Here is a 20,448-nt window from a genome sequence, read left to right on the forward strand (position 1 = left end):
TGAGGCCATGAGAGTGGGAGGAAGCTTATAAGAGGAATATAAACATGTGGTACAGGCTGGATGGGCTGAATGCGTTGGAAACACAGGTCAATGTAATGTAAATCCACAGAACTCTGCATCATCCTCTGATCAAAATGACAGCCATTTTGACTGTCAAATGACTGGCCCATGCTATTTTAGTGTCAATACCTTGGGTTAGTTCCATATTTGCATCTTGGATCAGATCCATATTCACATCTGCCATGTGCGTGCTCATCCTCTTGACATTTTGTTCATGCAGGATGACAAAGAGCACAACTCCTTGAACAACTTCCTTACCAGAGCATAGTATAGTGTCTTCATTGTCAGCTAAGGAGGAGGGTAAATAATGCTGATGAATGGACATCCAGGGTTGAGAGGTTTGGCTTCTGAGGACAGACTGAATGGACTGGGACTATACTCACCAAAATTCAGAAGAATGAGGGGAGAACTTACAGAAACAAATCGGGTTATATGAGGAATAAATAAGGTAGAAGCAGGGAGATTATTTCCATTGGCAGGTGAAACTAGAACTCGGGGTGGGGGGGAGCAGATTTAGAACTGAATTGAGGAGGAACGTTCTCACCTGAGGCTACCTCATTGAATGTTTGTAAGGCAAGAATAGATACATTTTTGAACAGTAACGGAATTAAGAGTTATGGTGAGTGGGCAGATAAGTCCCTTTCACGCAAAGGGTAATGGGGGTGTGGAATGCACTGCCGAGTAAGGTGGTGGAAGCAGGCACGCTAGGGTTGTTTAAGAGTCACTTAGACAGCCACATGAGTGGGCTACATATAGGGGGATATAGCAGGCCTTACTAAACATTGTAGGCTTGGGATTACGTTTTTGCCTCAGGGATGTTACAGTTTTTGCCTGTTTAATAATGAATTTTTTTGTCTCCACAGGCATTTAAGTCCAGCAAGGGGCATGCATGCGGCAGGTTGTAGTGGGCTGCTCTTGGACGTTGCTTCGGGAGTTGCCTATTGCTTCATGTCGTTAGTGTGCTTAAACTGGACCATCTCGAGGGCAACATGACAGCTTAGAGACTATCTCTGTTGCTGTGCGGACACATGGATTTGGGCCTGTGTCTGTGGGAGTTTGCACGTTCTCCCCGTGGTTGCGTGGGTTTCCTCCAGGTACTCCAGTTTCCTCCCACATCCCAAAGATGTGCTTTTAGGCTGATTGATTGGGTACTAAATTGTCCCTATATTGGACCTCCCTGATCCTCGCACATTAGGCGTAGACTAAAATCATGAATAGGTCACTGAGACAGTGGGACGGCGGCGCGGGCTCGTTGGGCCGAAGGGCCTGTTTCCCGTGCTGTGTTGTTCTTTGTTCTTTGTACAGCTGAGTCCACAAAAAGATCAGCCATGATTTTATTGAACGGTGGAGCAGGCTCAAGGGGCCCGATGGCCTACTCCCACTCCTAGTGCTTATTCTTGCTTGCGTTATACAATCCTCTCAGTTCACAGCTTTTTAAATGCAGAAGGGCGACTTGGACAGAACATGCCCAGGACAATATTGTTTTAAATTTAGACTTCTGCAGACCGTGGCTTGCTTTTAGCAACCAGCAAACTTCCCATTTGTATGGAATTAAAAAAAAAGGTGCAATTAAAACACAATTTTATCTCTATTTGATTTAACTAACTTCATAGTCTTCTCATGAGCAGGGTGGTATTAATGGTAGCGGATTTCAATACGACTTCCATTTAGATTACTCCATGTCAACCAACTGTCTTAGGTGATGTCTTCCTGCCAGTCCCCTCTCAGCTTCCCTCTTAAGAAGTTTTCTCTGTTACTGTTTCTTTTCCTAAGGCAGGCATGGCATGTGTATAATTGTAATTTGTGGTAAACTATTGAAGCATTGGAGCTCTATTTAGAGGGTGCAAGTATAAAGTGAGGTTGTGGAAAAGGAGGAAACTGCACAGAGAGAGGGAACAGGCAAAACTGATGAATGAGGTCTGATTTTAACTCTGTAAAAGTCGATGGATTTTCATTGAGTTAAAATAACATCCATAAAGTTGGAAACAATAAGTAATATTAATCCTATGGACACTGTAATTGTGCATCATTCTTTCCCATGTGATCTGGCGGGGTCAAACAGCAAACCTTGACAGTTGTAATTTCAGGTACACGGAGAAAGCAGATAGTTTGAGTAGAGTGACACAATGGGCAACATATAAATTAAAAGTTGTCCAACTGATAGGAGGGACAATACAATTTTATTGTGAGGAGGATACAGAGATGCTTCAGTGTGATTTGGACAGGCTGAGTGAGTAGGCATATGCATGGTAGATGCAGTATAATGTGGATAAATGTAAGGGTAATCTCTCAGTAATGATAATAGGAAGGCAGATTATTACTTGAATAGGTGTAAATTGAGAGTGTGGATACTCAGCAGGACCTTGGTGTCCTTGTGCGACTGTCACTGAAAATAAGCGTACAGGTACAGCAGGCAGTAAAGAAGGCAAATGGTATGTTGGCCTTTATAGCAAGAGGATTTGAGTATAGGAATAATGATGTCTTATTGCAATTGTACAGGGTAATGCTGGGGCTACACCCAGGGGGTACGATGAGCAGTTTTGGTGTCCTTATCTGAGGAAGGATGCCCTTGTTATAGAGGAAGTACAGCGAAGGTTTATCAGGCTGATTCCTGGAATGGCAGGTCTGTCATATGAGGAAAGACTAGATCAGTGAGGATTATATAAATTGGCTTTTAGAAGAGTGAGTGGGAATCTCATAGAAGCTTATAAAATTCTAACAGGATTAGACAGGATAGATTCCGAAAGAATGTTCCCGATGGTGACGGAGTCCAGAAGTAGGGGGTTATAGCTTGAGGATAAGGGTAAACCTTTTAGGACTGAGATAAGGAGAGATTTCTTCACCCAGAGAGTGGTAAATCTGTGGAATTCATGGCCACAAAGTTGTGAAGGCCAAAATATCATGTGATTCCAAGAAGAAATTAGATATAGCTCTTGAGGCTAAAGGAAGGGAAGCGGAGGATCAGGATATTGAATTTGATGATCAACCAAGATCATAATGAATGATGGAGCAGGTTTGAAGGGCCAAATGGCCCACTCCTTGTTCTATTTTCTATGCTTATACAATGATGCAGCAAGAAAATCACTGAAACTATTTAAATATTCAAATTTGTTTGCTGTTATATTCAGGCTACGAGGAGAAAACGGGAATGAAAGCTTGAGAAAATAATTGATTATATCATGATATCGGAGCCCTGGGGTAACCAGGTCCAACCTCCAATCAAGACAATGAAATGTTCATTTGCATAGCATAAATCAAAGGATCTAAACACTGCACTGACCCTTCTTCAGATTCTGCGTTGGGGGCTCTCCTTCCACTGTTTCCTGAGTCATGAACTTTGGGCCCAACAGTCTACTTCTGGTGTCCCAGTTTTCCAATAGTGAAAATTGTGCTAAACATTGCTAGGCCAGGTGTATTAATACATGAGTAACACATTTCCCTCAATAATATGTATCTACTGTATGCCAACCCATGAATGAATATCATTCAGTCCAATAGATTGACTGGGAGTAAACTATGAAGAATAGGGATGCAACAGAACATGTCTGCATGTTCCTCTCTGGTTCTGTCTGCTGGAGAAAGGTGCAAATCCTAGGCTGAATTATTCAAGCATGTAAATAGCACACAGCTGTAACTTAGTTTGTACTAGGTTTTAAAACATATGTAAACTCAGGGTTCCGAGGTTCAGCTTCCAGGTGGCGCAGAATTCGCACCACAACTGTAACATAAATGCAAAATATTGTGGATAATCTGAAATAAAAACAGAAAATGCTGTAAAGACACATCCTGTGGAGAGAGAGAGAGAGAGAGAAAAACAGGGTTAATGTTTAGAGTCTGTACGATTCTTCTTGATGCTGACAGACCTGCTGAGTCTTTCCGGCAAATCTGTTTTTATTTAACTTCTCAACAGTCTGGCTATGGTGACACGATGACCCATCTCGTCATCCCTGAACTGCAGAAGTGAAAAGATCCCCCCCCCGCATGCTCTCTGGTGAATTATGTTGGAAAGTAAGCATGTGTAGATGGCTGGAGAGATTCAGAATGAGCTTTTCTGGTTTGTGGACAAAGTCCCAATGATCACAAGTGAAGAATGACTACTTAGAGGCGGGCACAGTAAGAAGTCTCACAACACCAGGTTAAAGCCCAAGAGGTTTATTTGGTATCACAAGCTTTCAGAGCGCTGCCCCTTCATCAGGTGAGTGAAAAGTTGGGTTCACAAACAAGGCATACATAGATAAAGACTCAATTGCAAGATAATGGTTACAGGTAATCAAGTCTTTACAGGTACAGACAACATGAGTGGAGAGTAGGAAAATAGGATCGCCACATCATGGCACCTGCACTCACAATGAAGGAGCAACGCTCTGAAAGCTCATGCGACCAAATAAACCTGCTGGACTTTAGCCTGGTGTTGTGAAACTTCTTATTGTGCCCACCCCAGTCCTACGTCAGCATCTCCGCATCATACTTAGGGGAGGGAGTGGAGAATTGCTGGCACATGTGGAATCACGCTCAAGTAAGGAGTTTGGAAGGAAACAACGGGCAGGAAATTGGAAGATAAATGTAAGGAAATCCGGGAGAGGTTATTTCACAGTGTCATAGTTACAACCTCGCAACAAATGCGGTCACGTGGCGTATGTCTTTTGCAGGAGCCACCTTTCCTCTTCCCTTTTCTTTGTCTCAAAGACTGAAAGCCAATTCCAAACTCAACTGCACCACTTAACCCTAATCTTTGAGGATAGCTGTTGTTTGTAAAGAGTCCAGCCAATTTTGTTTTCATCATGTACATGTGATAAGCCAATAAATAATTTTTAATTGCACATTTGTTTCCAACCCATTTAAAAATAACAATCTTGCCTTCAGCGAGGCTGTCCAGTGATCTTTCCTTTGACAGATTCCAGTGCCACGCATGAATAAAATGAATGTGTGTCTGGAAGGGCTCGGGCCATCAGTTACAGCAGGATTCCGCAGCTTCATTCCTTCTCATTCAAGGCAAAACTTTTTTCTTAAAAAAAACTGCAAACATATTGATCCGCGTGATTGCCAGCAAACAAGCCAACATCTTGGATACTTCTTTAAAGTGACAGACTGCAAATGAGGTCTGTGTGCTGCAGATAACAAGGCAGCAGCGAGTGACAAAGCAGCCAGAGCTCAGAAATAGGGCATTCGGAGGGAATCAAGTCAATCGAGCTGTCAGTGATGTAATGCTTTGAATGTTATACACATTTAATTCAATCATCTTTCCACTCCGAGGAACTTGCGTGAAAAGGGTGAATGACTGGGCTAAGTTTAAAAGGGGGGAGCGCCTGCATTTGAATAAATTCACGATTTTTTAAAAAACTTGGGAGAATCCTTTAAAGCGATGTGTGCTTCAAATTGGCAAATTAATTCAGTGTGATATAGATAGTCATCGGGTTCTCTGAAGGAATACTGTTGTATTTAAATGAATAACTGAAACATGCAACAGAAAATATTAGATGTGGAGTAAACATGTATCCACACTCTGTTTATATGCATTGTCAGCTTGTCCAGAGAGTTTTTTGGCGATTCTGCAAAAAAAAATAGACATGGACCAATTACAGTGCTTAACAAGCCAGAACTGAGGTAAAACTAATTGGCCTCTAATTTCTTGGCTTACATTTTTCCCTCTTTCACACAGCAGTTGCCCTTTGGTGCAATTCCTGATTCCAAAGATCTCTGGAAAATTATTATCACTGTTTCCACCCCTCTTTCACATTCTCTGGAGGTTCACAGACTTTGAGCTCCATTAATGTCTTTTCATTAAGCTTCTGTTTAAATATGTATTTCCAGTCATGACTTAGTCAGATCTTCCTAAGTCACACCTACACTTCTACATTCACTTTCTACTGTGGGCAGCTACACAAGGTCTGGATTTATCCCTTAGAAATCTCTGAAAATGAAGGCAGTTACTCTTTGTCAGAACCCATGCCCACTTTTTCACATTCCTACTTTTAAAAAAAATCAGCTAACATCCTGACACTCAAAAGCATTGCAACTCTGCAAACGCATGTGTGACTTTTCATCCCGTCGCCACTGCTTTTCACAGCACCGACCATTTCCGAGGCCCGGATTTGAGAAAAAGTTTCATGTCTTCAAATAGCGACACTGAAATCACTCCAGAGACAATTTTCTTGCAATTCTGTTCATTGTTCCTGCCCCAAGTCACTGACTGCCAACAAAATGACTTTAAGAATGTTTTGGTTCTTCTCCAAACGTATATCGCAGAGAATAGGCTGCCAAATATTACAGCTTTGAGGGGTTGTAATAGATTGAAAAATTGTACGTCTGCAGACACAAGCATCGCATTGTAAACTCACTTATGGTGTATGATGCGGATCACAATATGAAAGTCAGTTTGTATGTTTCCATACAAAAGTATGCGATGTGAACATTGTCAATTTAATCAAAGAAGTTATTTCCAACTGTGACCGATTCCGCATGATTTTAATGTACACGTTTGTGGGAGTCCTCGCACACACTCCTAAGAGTTCACAGGGAATGCAAGCACATAGATATTCATCAACTTATTTTGTTACATTTTTAATACTGAGATGAGAGAAAACATTGCTATTTAGTTCTTGATTCCCATATTAATATTTGGCACTGTCCTAGATTTTGAGCAACTTGCCAACAATCCAATCAACCTTCCATTTTAATCAGGGACCTTCCATAATTCTTAATTTGTCATCAGTACACTGTGGGGATCAATATAGTCCAACCTGATCATGGCCATTTTATTGTCAGGAACCTGTAATAAAAATTAGATTGTCAGGAATCTGCCCTGATCTTCAGATTGCTACTTCTGTTGTAATATAGATTACCAACCTTAGATTGTGAATGTAACATCTACATTGTCACAAATAACTAAGTGATCAGAAATCTCTTGTAATCTTCACACTGTCAGGAATTGCACCAACCAGAATCTCTGTGTTATCCGAGGTGTAAAGGAGTTCGGGTTAGTGTTTTCTGCTGTGAATGATAATTGTCTCACTAATTGAATTGAAAAATTACATTTGAAAACAATCTCCTTTAACTCACCCACTCCACCCACATCTTCTGCTAACACATTACATTCCATGCAAATCTGTTGAATATTTGAGACAATCCTGTAGGAATCGATATTTCCCAGGGGAGCTGGGGAGTTTGAGGAATGGCTTTCAGTTCAGCACTAAGCTCAGAAGAAGTTCCATTTGAAATATGCTCCTTTATTGCTGTGATGTGTTAACGATGTGCTTATTACAGACTTTTTAACTCATGTAATTCCACATGGACACGACATTCGGTTACTTACACAAAAAGAGATAGAGTTAACAAGACAAGGAAAGGTTTATGCCATCACTGTGGAATATTGCATTTAAATCACTGTCTGGAATCTCAAGCTGCTCCCCGCACCCCCCCCAATTGGAATCGTCTAACAAAACAACTGCCCTGATTTTCATCATCCTGATGGCATCAGAGACCCAATTTTTCAGTGAACAGAGGTTGGTGGAAAAATAATCACTTTTCCACCACTGTTTCAACAAAGGCTAATAGTCATTAATGGTGCTTCCTCAGTTGAAGCATTCAGTTACCAAGTAGATGCTTCATGTAGAGACCAGGATAGGAATCAACAAAAGAAACACAAACTCACCTCCTAGAACTATGACTAGTTTCTGAATCTGATCCATCTGACTGAGGATTCCACAGCACAAGTTAGTGTCATTAACTGGGTTCAGGCATCTAATTTTAGACTGATGACTGACTTGTGTTCAGCTTTGCAAACCAGTTGGCTGTGCGGAGTTTGCATGTTCTCCCCGTGTCAGCATGGGGGTTTCCTCCGGATGCTCTGGTTTCCTCTCACTGTCCAAAACTCTGTAGGTTAGGTGGATTGGCCATGCTAAATTGCCCATCAGTGTCCCAAGATGTGTAAATTAAAATGTGTAGGTTAGATGGGAATAGCCATGGAAAATGTGTGGGATTACAGGGGAGAGAATCTGGGACTCTTCTGGAGAGTCGGTGGAGACTCGATGGACCAAATGGCCTCTTCTGCGCTGGAGGGATTCTATTACTCTATGACTTCTATGATGTCCATTGTGTAACCACATGTGATGCATACAAGCTAGTGCTTTGAAAAAGTATTCCACCTTTTGGCAGAGGTTGGCTGAGTTGACTGAAAAATGCACTTGGTTGGAAATTCACACTTGGGCTTTACCCAACATTGACCATCTTGCACCTCCAAAGCAGGGTTGTCAACCAGTGCTTCAGTACTGCCTCCAATGGATCTCTCAGCAGCCAACTGGACAGTATGTCTTATTAAAGTCTACCTTTAGTATGCTTCCGGTTTGATAATTCCACCCTCCTGTCATTGTTAATTTTCTCCAACAAAGCAGTGTGTCACCAAAGAACTGAGGAGTTTCTGTTCTCTTTCCACTTCATGATGAATGGGATTAGAGGATCTTTATTCACCAAGAGCTTGAATGCTAGTTTTTCCCAAGTAATTAAACTGCCTGTTTTTCAGGTCTCATTTCCAGTTGAATGAATTGGAATAATTGGGGGTCAGGGTTGGGGGGGTTGGTGGTTGTAATTGGGCTTCCAAAGACCAGAGAGAAAATCAATTTTAAAAGGACTATTTTGAACATAGCTAAAATGCATAAGAACGAGAAAGGAAACTGAATTTGGGTGGAATTTTTTGGCTGCGCTCGCCCAAAATCCCGCCCAAGGTCAACAGATCTTTGCATTGTCCATGTTCTGCCCACTATGATTCCCATGGAGGGCAGGAAAAGTCAGTTCCTGAAAAGTCTAGCGTTAAACGAAAGGGCAAACACACAATTAGGTTTAAATATAACCTTAAGATGATGGCGTAGAAATGCATCTTGAGTGGCAATGGAAAATGAGTGGCAGCATAAGACACAGGAACAGAATTAGGCCACTCGGCCCATCAAGTCTGCTCTGCCATTCGATCATGGCTGATACTTTTCTCATCCCTATTCTTCTGCCTTTTCCTCATAACCTCTCATCCCCTTATTAATCCAGAACCTATTTATCTCTGTCTTAAAGTGTCATTAAGTGACATCATGCCATTGTCCATGATTCAGTTCCATTTGCATGAAAATGAAAGTGGAAAAGCTATCTTTATTGCTGTGGTGCCCAACACGTACATTCTGCTATGGAGGTGGGATAATAAAAATTGTTGGTGGCTGTGCGCAGGGAAGAAGTTGTGATCTTGCTCTTTGTACACAATGCCTTGGTATGTGATGTGAGCCAGCCTGTGATTGATGGTCTCAGACCCTGGGGGGGAGATTCTGTGTGTGGTAACCTGCCAGTGCACCATTGCTTCATAACATTTGAATGACATTTGCCGAAGTGTGAGGAATATTGTCCTCATTGCAGAATCTAAAGATGATCCAGATTATGAGATGTTTGCTCCCTCACCTGCTTAGAATTGGATTCTGAACTGCACTCACTGCATTGGTAGCAATTTGCTTATCAAACAGCATGCAGGTTACAGTGTGGTTCACTCACGTTTCCAGACTAAATAATTAGTCTAAAAGCAGAATATCTTTTGCTGCGATAGCCAAGAGTAAAAAAATCAAGGCTACACTTCTAGAATGTCACAGTCTGGAATGTATCTCCAAGATAGTAGCACATCTCAGGGGTTGAAGTGATCAACAGCTCGCGTTTTGGTCTCATGGTTGAAGACAAGTGTAGGCTATTGATGGGAGGCCTTGACCACTAGCCAGGCTGGAAATCATGGGCACACTGCCCACAATTTTCAACCATTAAAAATTCATGATTGAAAAAGTGCAGACATTGCAATCTGTGATGTGGACAGTGTCCCAGGCTGTGCATGAATTGTCCTCATTCATAAAATCTTGTTTATGGTGTCAGCTCCACTTTTCAATCTTTTGAAGCCCGTGTGCTTTAATCTGCTTGACACTTCATTAGAATGGATCATAATCCCTTCAGCATGATTTCTATTATTACAACACCTTCTCCTTTAATCAGAGTTTCAAAACAGCAAACTCCTGGCTGTTTCTACATAATTGATCCTGTTATAAGGGCACGTAAGAATTGAATTAGTGCCGTTTATTTCCTTATTTACTTAAACTGCTCTTCACGTAACGAATTTGAATGTAAATTCACATCCAAACTTAGGCTGAGGTCTGAATGAATCAGACGGTGGTTCTCAGCTTAAGCAAGTCCATTTGTTTCCTTTCTGCAGCTTTAGCAAGCCTCAAGTTATTTACAAATACATTTGCATGTGCTATTTAACGGTTATTACTTTGCCACTAGATTTTTAGTTAATTCCCTCATGTTACATCTTGCCAACGTTGTTGCCAGAGCTTGCGAGACTCTGCTGGCATCGAGGAGCGTCACTGGCAGCGAGCGTTAGGCTGGGAAATGATGACACTTCCACAAACAGCACTTGGCAAGAGATAATTTTTCCCAGGAGTTTAAAAAAAAGACAACGTTCTCAACACTTTGCAGCCGGTAGAGCCCACTGTTCTCTCCGGGCTTTGAGATGAAGGGAAAGGACGAACAAAGGGATAAATTCCGCAAGAGGAAGAAACGAGACAGTAAATAAAAAGTGGAGTTTGCTGGATGGTCGTACCTGTCACTGTACGCTGCGGCAGCAGCTGCAGCAGGCTGGGCATATCTGTATGCTGCATAGCCTCCCTGAAATAGAAAGAAGAGCTTCATTACATTCTGTGTATAATAGATTAATACTGTGGCAAATGATGTTTTAGTCTGTAACGCAGAGGTAGTGAAATGGTCAGAGAGAAGTAGAGGGGCTGCAAACAGTGAGAACTGGAGACGCGGTCAAACAATGGACTGGTAATCACTAAGAAGTTTCACAACACCCGGTTCAGGTTAAAGCATCTCCACATCATGACTGGTAATCACTACCAGTCACTGCCTACATTCCTGACTCAGTAAAAGTGAACATAAAGCATTGCTGTTGTGTTCAGATGATACTACTTACCGTACTTTTGTAAACATTAAGATGTTGCATCATTACTGCTGCTAACCTTAGCCTAGGAACAAATTCCTCATGGAAAGAATTATTTTCTTTTAAGTTGGTGTGAAATACAAAACTGACATGTAAGCTTCAGCTCTTTCTGGCAGCGAAGACTGAGAAACTGTACAGCAGTACCGCTCCCCCCCCCCTGTAGATAATTGTACATCTCCTTTCTCAGGTGACAGTGTAACCATGAGAAAAATCAGACACTATGGAAAGCAAACAAAGTTAATCCCTGTCTGTCGCACGCTAAACTCACTCACTTCCCTTATATTTACATAGGTTCTTGAAAATTAAATGCTTGTGCAAACACTGTCAAAAGATGACTTCCTTTGTCAATTACATGGGGCTTTTCTAATTATTACACTGTTTTTCTGGGGAGGCTTTTGTTCAAACAGATCTTAGCTCTGAATCTTTTCAGATAGGATTAAACTAGTGATCTCTATATCTGCTTTTTCACAAACCTCAAACAATGTTTTAGTAAAAGTCAAGTTTTCAAATACTTTTCTAGCTTTCATTTAAAAGAAAGAGGTCGTGGACTTAGTTGTTCTGCTCAATCTCAGCTGCAGTTAAGCAATTTCTGATGTTTCCGTAAGTGCTATATTGGAGTATCGAGGTGTCCTGAACTACTCATCTTGGCCTCTCCAACACACTAATTGCTAACACCAGTCTAAAGAAAACAATTTAAATGTTCAAATCCTGCTGCTGTGAAAATAGTGGCAATGCCTCTGCATCTGTCCTCCCGATTCTGGTCAGAGCCCAACAGAATATCACATCAAAAACAAATTACCCAGCCTTATCAATAACAGTGGTAGTAATGTGTCAACCACAGGGTAGGAAAGGTGGCTGGGTTCAACCTCTTCCCGTTTCGTTTTGTCACTAGGGTTTTCTGTGCTTGGCTGGGATTTTTGGTAGCCATTGATTGGAATACTCATCAAAACTAATATCTTCCCACTTATCAGTGTGCTTCTGAATCTCATTAGGACGGAACTGAATACTTTGGGAATTGATTGGTGCCTGAGAAGTTGCCCTACTTAGCCAGCAGTGGAGAGTCAATGATCAGGAAGATAGGTCCCATCCTGGGGGATCAATGTCTCAGCCTTTTGGTGAAGATCAAACGTCAGATCAAGTCCAAGATCAGGTAGGTGCAAGGCCTTTTCCTGTCAGCTTGGATCTTGTACGTCTCTCTTGTCAGGGATCATGAGTTGGATTCAATTTGAATTTGAATCATTTTTTTGGAGCAAGCAAGGAGGTACGGTCCACCCTATGCATTGGCTTTGTAATTTGTTAAGAAAGGAATAAAACTGAAAAAAAGAAAGCCGTGACTCGACCTCATGGCTTTGAATGAAGGGAACAGGAACATTAGACACCCAGAGGCCGGGAGGCACCATTGATAACAACAGTGGATGTACTGGGTCGGCACAGCCTGCTGAAGCTTTGGAAAAGCAGGTGGCCCAGTGAAGTGTTTAATGCCTTGGCGGTGTGTTCGGAATGGGAATCAGGCACTGCAGAGATTTCGATAGAGGATGCAGCGAGCATGGCAATGACAGATCGATCTGAAACCTCAATACTGTTAAACCCCTCAGATACTGTGCAAAGCGCAATGTTAATTAAAACACAGGGACTGCAGCCTGGGCCCCTGGCATTGTGCCATCTCATTCACTTTTTAAGCAGCTATTGGATGAATGGAACTGGGTATTGTTGGGTCCACTGAGGGCTGCCTATCTAATAAAGTCATCCCCTCCCTCCCCCTTATGGGAGTTTTAGGCTCATTAACATTCAGATGGGTTTTTTTTTAAATATTAACCTAGAAATTAAATTAAAAGGTAAGAGAAATCATCCTGCAGATAGTTTCAATTATACAGCTCTTCAAATAAATCTCTCATAAACCTTTCACAAGGATCTTAAACGATTCCTAAACAGCGGCCCTCCTCCTGAAGGTTAATGGTTGTTTCTTCACAATCTACTGCAGCCAATAAATCTGTGACAATTTTCATTTTGTACACTGATAACCTGGGTCCAGACCCTGGTGCAAAACACACATAGCCGCTGCCCTCTCTCCCATGCTCACTGCTATTCTAATTACAACTTATCCAAAACAAAAGTTGAGAGTTTTTATTTGCTACAATACCAATTAACGTCTAATCTGTAAGCAAACTGTTGCATGGACTCCTTTGAATGGGGATTGGGTAGAATGCATCAAAACACAATTCACTCTGTACCCTTATTAGGCACCAATGAGAGGAGGCCTTTGGGTGTTCTAATCCGGTTAACAGAGGTCAAGAAACAGTTGTATGTCATCCGGTTCTCCTTGGATGTTAATAGTTTTAAATAACCATTCTGATTAAAATGACATTGATGTTTTCATAATCTTTGCTTTAAATCCAACTTATAATCTGTTCTGACATACTCACAGGTGATTTCTGTACCCCAGGGACATTAGGGAGTGGATTAGATCATTTAGCATCTTGGGTCTGCTCTGCCATTCAGTTACATTATGGTCGATCCTGCTTTCTGTCTCCAAGAAATTACAATCCGGTGCACATTTGAGTTTGAGAGCAAATTAGTGTTGTGCAATGGTGTGCAAACCTGACTAAATGGCTAAAGCACCTACCAACATTCTATTAAAGACAGGGATGGGTGCAATTCAGAGCAAGTAAGTAATTCATAAAATAAAGTTTAATTTTAAACTTCATGGCCTTGAGCTTTCCCCATACTTGCAGGGCAAATCAATGAGGCGACCGAAAGGTTACAGAATTTTGGGGCGTAAGTGAATTATTCACTCAACTACAATCTTACCTTGCCATTCGTACCACGCTCCTGCTACAGCCAAGTTGGAGGATTTGGTATCCAGCCAAATCTCCGCTGCAGCGGGATGGAAAAATCCTACTGACGTGAACAGTGAGAAGATTCCAGCCCTGGACTACCTCATGTATCTTAGGGTCAGAGATCCCTCTGTGTGAATATATTTCTGCCTAGAAAAGTGGGCATACTTTCAAGTTACAGAGCCTACTGCACAAATTTCCTGCAACTGCATTTTCTCAAAGATTCTCTTCAAATTATGAGCAGATTTGCAGTTGCAGCGAGGTAACTTTTTAAAGCCTATTGCGTTTTCTGAGTATTCTTTTCTAAATGTATCCCTTAGAGACATCTTCTTCATTTTTATGGCATAAATATAAGTGACATTAAAAATCCAAAAGCTTCTCCGATGTCAAGTAATTAAACATCTGCCTAATGTGCATGAATGATGGTTGAATGAGTTGAAACTATAATTTTCATGCGATGGTATAGGTTTAATACTTTTCTTAAGCCCTGATTGTTTATACTGATGCATACCCATTTAATATTTGGACATATTCTAATAATATGCACCAGATATTTGAGTATAACTTGATACTGGCAAAATGGATGCATTTTTGGGTCCCGCTTCCAGGTTGTACACACATATGAAGTTCCAGATACACTTCAATACATTAACAACCCAAGAATGCCTGCAAACAGTAAAACCTTGTTGTTGAGAGAGGGTTTGGCTAAAGATCAATGATCAAAACCTACATAATAAATTCCAGTTGAATCATCCATTGCTACATGCATGCATCCCTACCTGTGACTGTAATGCTACATTCTGCACACTCTCCTTTCCTTCGCCCCTGTGAACAGTATGTTTTGTCTGTAAAATGCTCAAGAAACAAGGCTTCTCACTGTATCCCAATAGATGTGACAATAATAAATTAAATCAAATATGCTGGAGAATGGGATGAGAATAGATAAGTACTTTGTTGGTCAGCACAGACATGATGGGCCGAAGGGTCTTTTTTGTGCTGTAAGAGACTCTGGCTGGAATTTTACCGTTGGCCTTGGGCAGGATTTTATGAGCCTCGCCCGAGTGGGGTTGTAAAATCCCAATCTCTGTGTTCACCAGGCTGATTCCTGGAATGACAGGACTGACGTGAAGAGAGACTGGATTGATTGTGCTTGTATTCACTGGAATTTAGATGAGAGGGGATCTCAAAGAAACATATAAAATCCCGTTGGGACCAGACAGGCTAGATGTGGAAAGAATGTTCCCAATGTTGGGAAGTGCAGTACTAGGAGTCACAGCCCAAGAATAAGGGGTAAGCCAGTCAGGACTGAGATGAGGAAGAACTTCTTCACTCAGAGAGTTGTGGACCTGTGGAATTCTCTACCACAGAAAGCTGCTGGGGCCAGTTCATTAGATGCATTCAAGAGGGAGCTGGATGTGGCCCTTGTGGCTAAAGGGATTAAGGATATGGAGAGAAAGCAGGAGCGGGATGGTGCAGTCTCGAAGGGCCGAATGGCTTACTCCTGTACCTATTTTCTATGACTACAATTCTGTGAAGCGGGCTATGCTCAGAAATGTTGGAAATCTTGGGTTGGGTTGGGTTGGGGGGGGGGGGAGGGGGTGATGGAATTACACTGAAAATTACATCCATTTGGGCACCCATTCTGCTAATGTCAATTTTGTAGAATCAATGAAATACACCAAAGGTAGAAGCCACTATGGTCCATCATGGCTCTTCTTACATTTCATGCTAATCTTATTAGCATATAGCAGATCATAAAAATGGGCTTAAATCAGTGTAAACGATTGGGGCCCGAGGGAGGTAGAGAACTCAGGCCATATTTCTTCAGGAATGAAAATTCAAGTTTGAAGCCATTTAATCATTAGACACGGACATTAGGCACAGCTTGTTTAAGAACCTGCAATCAGGGAAGCTTTCCAATTTTTAATGTCACAAATACTGGTGCCATAAAAATACATTCGAAGAAACAAAATACAGGACAGGTCTCAGTGAGGATAAAGTAATAAGAAATGACAAGAAATAGGACTTGATTTCCTGCTGTGCCTTTAAAAACTCTGAATCTTTGCGGAACCGGTATAATTGGAGGAAATTAGACTGAGGACGGAGCCATTATAATGAACCAAGATGCCATGCACTTTCACCCAGACACACATGCAATCAGGGGAGAAAGCTAATGCCCTCAGATATTTTCAAAGTCTTCCTCAGTCATGTAAGGCAGTGAAGGCTTCTGAGGAAATTTGGCTAGCATGAAGATTATGCACCCACATTCTTCGCTATTCTCCTTTGGATATCTACTTCACGCCCTGGTTAGATGCCCTGGGTGTAGCACATACAGCAAAATCCACCCATTTGTTCCGAAACTCTTTCATTCCGTATTCTGTTTAAAGCACAAGCTTCCGTTCTTGTTTAATTAATTTGTTTACAACCACTAATTTGATATTTTGGTTGATGCTTTCACAACATTGGAATGTGGGGATCTCTTTAATGCTGAACAGTAGCGAAGGAGCTCAACTTGCTGCATGAGCTTCCTAGAGGCAGCCTCACATGTGAATGGGATCCCTTTGGGACATTATGCTGTAGTACAGCCCGAGGCTACTTATTTCCATGAAAACCATTACCGTACAAACAGCGGCTGCAATAGAAGGCAGTCGTTGATCTAATGTACCAGAAACTTAAAATAAAAGTGTTTTTCATTCTATCCTTGCACAATATTTATTTAAGACTGTGATTTTAACTCATTGTGTACAGGCTAGAAACCGGCGATGTGCTACCATCAGCCAGTAATCCTTGTCTTAGTGTTCATTGGCATTACCCACAGAGGTCTGTTACTCCTCCACCAGTCACTTCCACATCAATTAGTCAGCAACTTGAACACTATTTGCTTGAGGGCAGCACAGTGGTTAGCACTGCTGCTTCATAGTGCCAGGGACCTGGGTTCAATTCCGGCCTTGGTTGTCTGTCTGCGCGGAGTCTGCTCATTCTCCCTGTGCCTGTGTGTGTTTCCTCCGGGTGCTCCAGTTTCCTCCAAAGATGTGCTGGTTACATGGATGGGCCATGCTAAATTGCCACTTAGTATCAGGAGGATTAGCAGGATAAATACATTGGTTACAGGGATAGGGTGGGATAGTTGTCGGTGCAGGCTCAATGGGCGAAACGGCCCCTTCTGGGATTCTATAAGAACATAAGAAATAGGTGCACGAGTAGGCCATCTAGCCCTTCGAGCCTGCCCCGCCATTCAATAAGATCATCGCTGATCTGAAGTGGATCAGTTCCACTTTCCCGCTTTCTCCCCATAACCCTTAATTCCCGTCTATCAAAAACCTATCTACCCGTGACTTAAATATATTTAGCGAGGTAGCCTCCACCACTTCAACGGGCAGAGAATTCCAGAGATTCACCACCCTTTGAGTGAAGAAGTTCCTCCTCAACTCTGATCTAAATTGCACCCCACTGCCGCTCCCCCCCCCTCAATCTTGAGGCTGTGTCCTCTAGTCCTGCTATCCTTTCCAAGCGGGAAGAATCTCTCTACCTCTACCCTATCCATCCGTTTCATTATCTTATATGTCTCTATAAGATCCCCCATTATCCTTCTAAACTCCAATGAGTACAGACCTAGACCTAGTCTATTTAGTCTCTCTTCATAGTCCAACCCCCTCGTCTCTGGTATCAGCCTAGTGAACCTATGATTCTACAGAAGCTGATTCTTTAACTAATGACATTTGTTTTCTTTAGTCCATGGTAATAGTATCTTAATTACATACATGTATATATCATGTCACAACTCCCTCAGTGCCCCAGAATAAATTCCTCCAAGAAAATATGCAGAATAAGGCTGCTTGTGACAGTCAAATACAAGAAGATAAAAAGCGGCAGCTGGTGTGGGAATCCACATCTCAGTCACTAGTAGCTACTGTGGTTGTGGCTGGATTCTGAAAGCTATCCTTTACCTTTTCTCGTCCAGTAAGACAGTTTTGCTCATGTAGTTTGGTGCTCTGGTCATGGCTAATGAATAACAATGAGGCAATCAAACAAACCATGAAGAATGAGAGTAAGTAGATTTAATAACCAGTTCATTAAAAGCTTTGCGAAAAATAATTGCAATTCTGCTATAAAGATGGATCATCAATTTCTGGCAGACATTTTCAAAGTCTTTCCCAGTCAAATAAGACGGTGAAGGTTTCTGGAAATAAGGAGGCACGGAGCTCTACCTTCTTTTTAATCATGGCCAAAAGACGGGCCAGGGTTTTCTCATCCTGCATCTGGGTGCATTGGATCACCTAGACACTGTGAGTGAAAGAAATCCAAATGGGGGAGATCATATTTCCAACAAAGAGGCTGCCCTGGATTTCCCATCCTTCTAAATTGAAGGAAGAGGTGGCGTTCCTTGCTGGCAATTAATTTTCCCTCATTTGTTGCACCCCCGCTATCCAGCAAGCCCAACAGAAACTGGAAAATGTATAATATCTCAGTAATTGTTGAACCAAATAGTCTAATTCACCAGTATCAATCCAGATTCTATCAGAGAGATCCATGTTTTCAGGTAATTCATCTATTAGTACAAGAAATGTTGCTCGTGTCCAAATCCAACCCAGATTCTAAGGGGGCGACCTCACCAGAAATTGGCAAAGTGTCAGATCTGGTGAGGAAACTGGCGGGAAACCCCCCCATCTCCACTGGCCAGTTTTCGAGCTTCTTGGTCTGAAAAAGCCATCACTCTGCCGCGGCAGGGATTCTTTGCTGGCTGGCTCCACTGCCATTTTTAAAGTGTGCCCTCATGCCCCACCCCGCCACATTCACATCCCACTGTCATTGCCAGCATCACTTTCCACCCATCCTCATCCCAGAAACACTCCTGGCATCAATGATCCCCTCTTCACCACCCAAGCAACCAAAGTTGACATCAATCAGCCCCTCTCCCTCGATCATGACCGGCATCTACCATCCCCACCCTGTCTTCATTCCCTCACATTCATCACTAGCATTCACATCCCCCTTCAGTGCCCATTCCCTTACAACCACAAAGAGATGAGCATAATGAGGCTCCTCTTAGGGCCCACCCATGGCACTGCCAGGTTAGCACTGCCAGGTTGGCACTGCAGTGCCAAGCTGTTGAGGGGGCAGTGTGAGGGCAATGCCAGGGCACTGCCTGGCCATATCCCTCCCCCCCCCCCCCCCCCCCCAAAAGGGCTATACTGATCTTTGAATGCCGGGGGCATAAGTTTATGGTTGAGTAAACCTGTTGAGAATCTCGCTGACGTGATGTCACATTGGCAAGGTATGGAAATTTAGTGAGGGGGATAATTTGATGAGGGATTTGTTAAATCCATGCAAATGGGTTTAAATGGATTAAGAGCGGGTTCTTTTCCGTTATGGGTGTGATTATGTTGCCAGAGAGGCTGGTGAAAATCAGAATCTCCCAATGTCCCCAATGAGATTTGCAATTTCTGGTTTTTGTTGGATTTTGAGCCAAACTCAAGCACAGAGGATGTATCCTCAAAATTACACCCTAATTGTTTGATATAATTCAGTATTTTCTAAACTCTTTCCTACTGTAGCCCCATTTTGAAGCTTCAATATTGCCATGACCCCAAAATGAGAGCAAAGATAGGGGGAGGGTAGAGCTCTGACGGAGCAGTGGGGCAAGGGGGAGGGGGGGAGGAGAATAAGATTCTGAGAGAACAGCGGGGTGGGGTGGGAGAGGGTAGAACTCTGAGACAGCAGTTGGGGTGGAGGGGTGATAGAGTTGTGAGAAGAATGATTACAGGTTTCAAGAACAAGTGGTTTGCACTGCTGCCTCACAGAGCCAGGGACCCGGGTTCAATTCCAGCCGTGGTCACTGTCTATGTGGAGTTTGCATGTTCTCCCCGTGTCTGCATGGGTTTCCTCTGGGTGCTCCAGTTTCCTCCCGCAGTCCAAAGATTTGCGGGTCAGGTTGTTTGGCCATGCTGAATTGTCCCTTAGTGTCAGGGGATTAGCAGAGTAAATATGTAGGATTATGGGAAAAGGGCCTGGGTGGATTGTGCTTGGTGCAGACTTGATGGGCCAAATGGGCTCCTTCTGAACTGTAGGTGTTCTATGATTCGAAGAACAGGGCGAGTAGTGTTGCGGGCTGGAGAGCAGACTACGATGTTTTTTTTTTGACCTACCATTTTTCAGGCTCTGTTGGAGGCAGCAATCAGGCCTCGGACTGGATTTCATTAGGCCATGCCCACCAGATCAAGGCAAGAAAAAAACTGGGCACGTGCATATTATCAAAGGCCTTGGAGCTGATGGCAGGCCTGTCCCATCTGAGTCTCCACCCCATTGTCACCACTTCTGCCACGGAGGGGAGGGAGCTCACAACCTGAATTGCTCTTCCCAGGACCCCATTGTCGGGGGGGGGATCACGACCCACAGTTTAAGACCCTTCCTCTTAAATCTTGAAAAAATTGCAATCGGGTGCAAAGTCAGTAGAAAACCTTATCCAAAAGTATGATCAGAACCAATGCCCTTTATTGTGGGACTAAAGAGAGTCCCATACAGCAATGGCGAGTTAAGTTCTTC

The 20,448-nt window shown here is 42.6% G+C and overlaps 1 protein-coding gene across 11 annotated transcripts in view; it reads right to left on the minus strand.

Moving 5' to 3' along the window:
- rbfox3a (RNA binding fox-1 homolog 3a) overlaps positions 1-20,448 on the minus strand; it is a 1,494,706-nt gene that overhangs the window by 15,743 nt on the left and 1,458,515 nt on the right. For all 11 annotated transcript variants that reach the window (XM_080208868.1, XM_080208867.1, XM_080208866.1 and 8 more), the window contains one exon: positions 10,673-10,737. In XM_080208868.1, the coding sequence (XP_080064994.1) occupies positions 10,673-10,737 (65 nt within the window). The remainder of the gene's footprint in view (positions 1-10,672; positions 10,738-20,448) is intronic.

This window comes from Carcharhinus amblyrhynchos, chromosome 21 (assembly GCF_965287045.1).
Source record: "Carcharhinus amblyrhynchos chromosome 21, sCarAmb.v2.hapA, whole genome shotgun sequence".
NCBI lineage: Eukaryota > Metazoa > Chordata > Chondrichthyes > Carcharhiniformes > Carcharhinidae > Carcharhinus > Carcharhinus amblyrhynchos.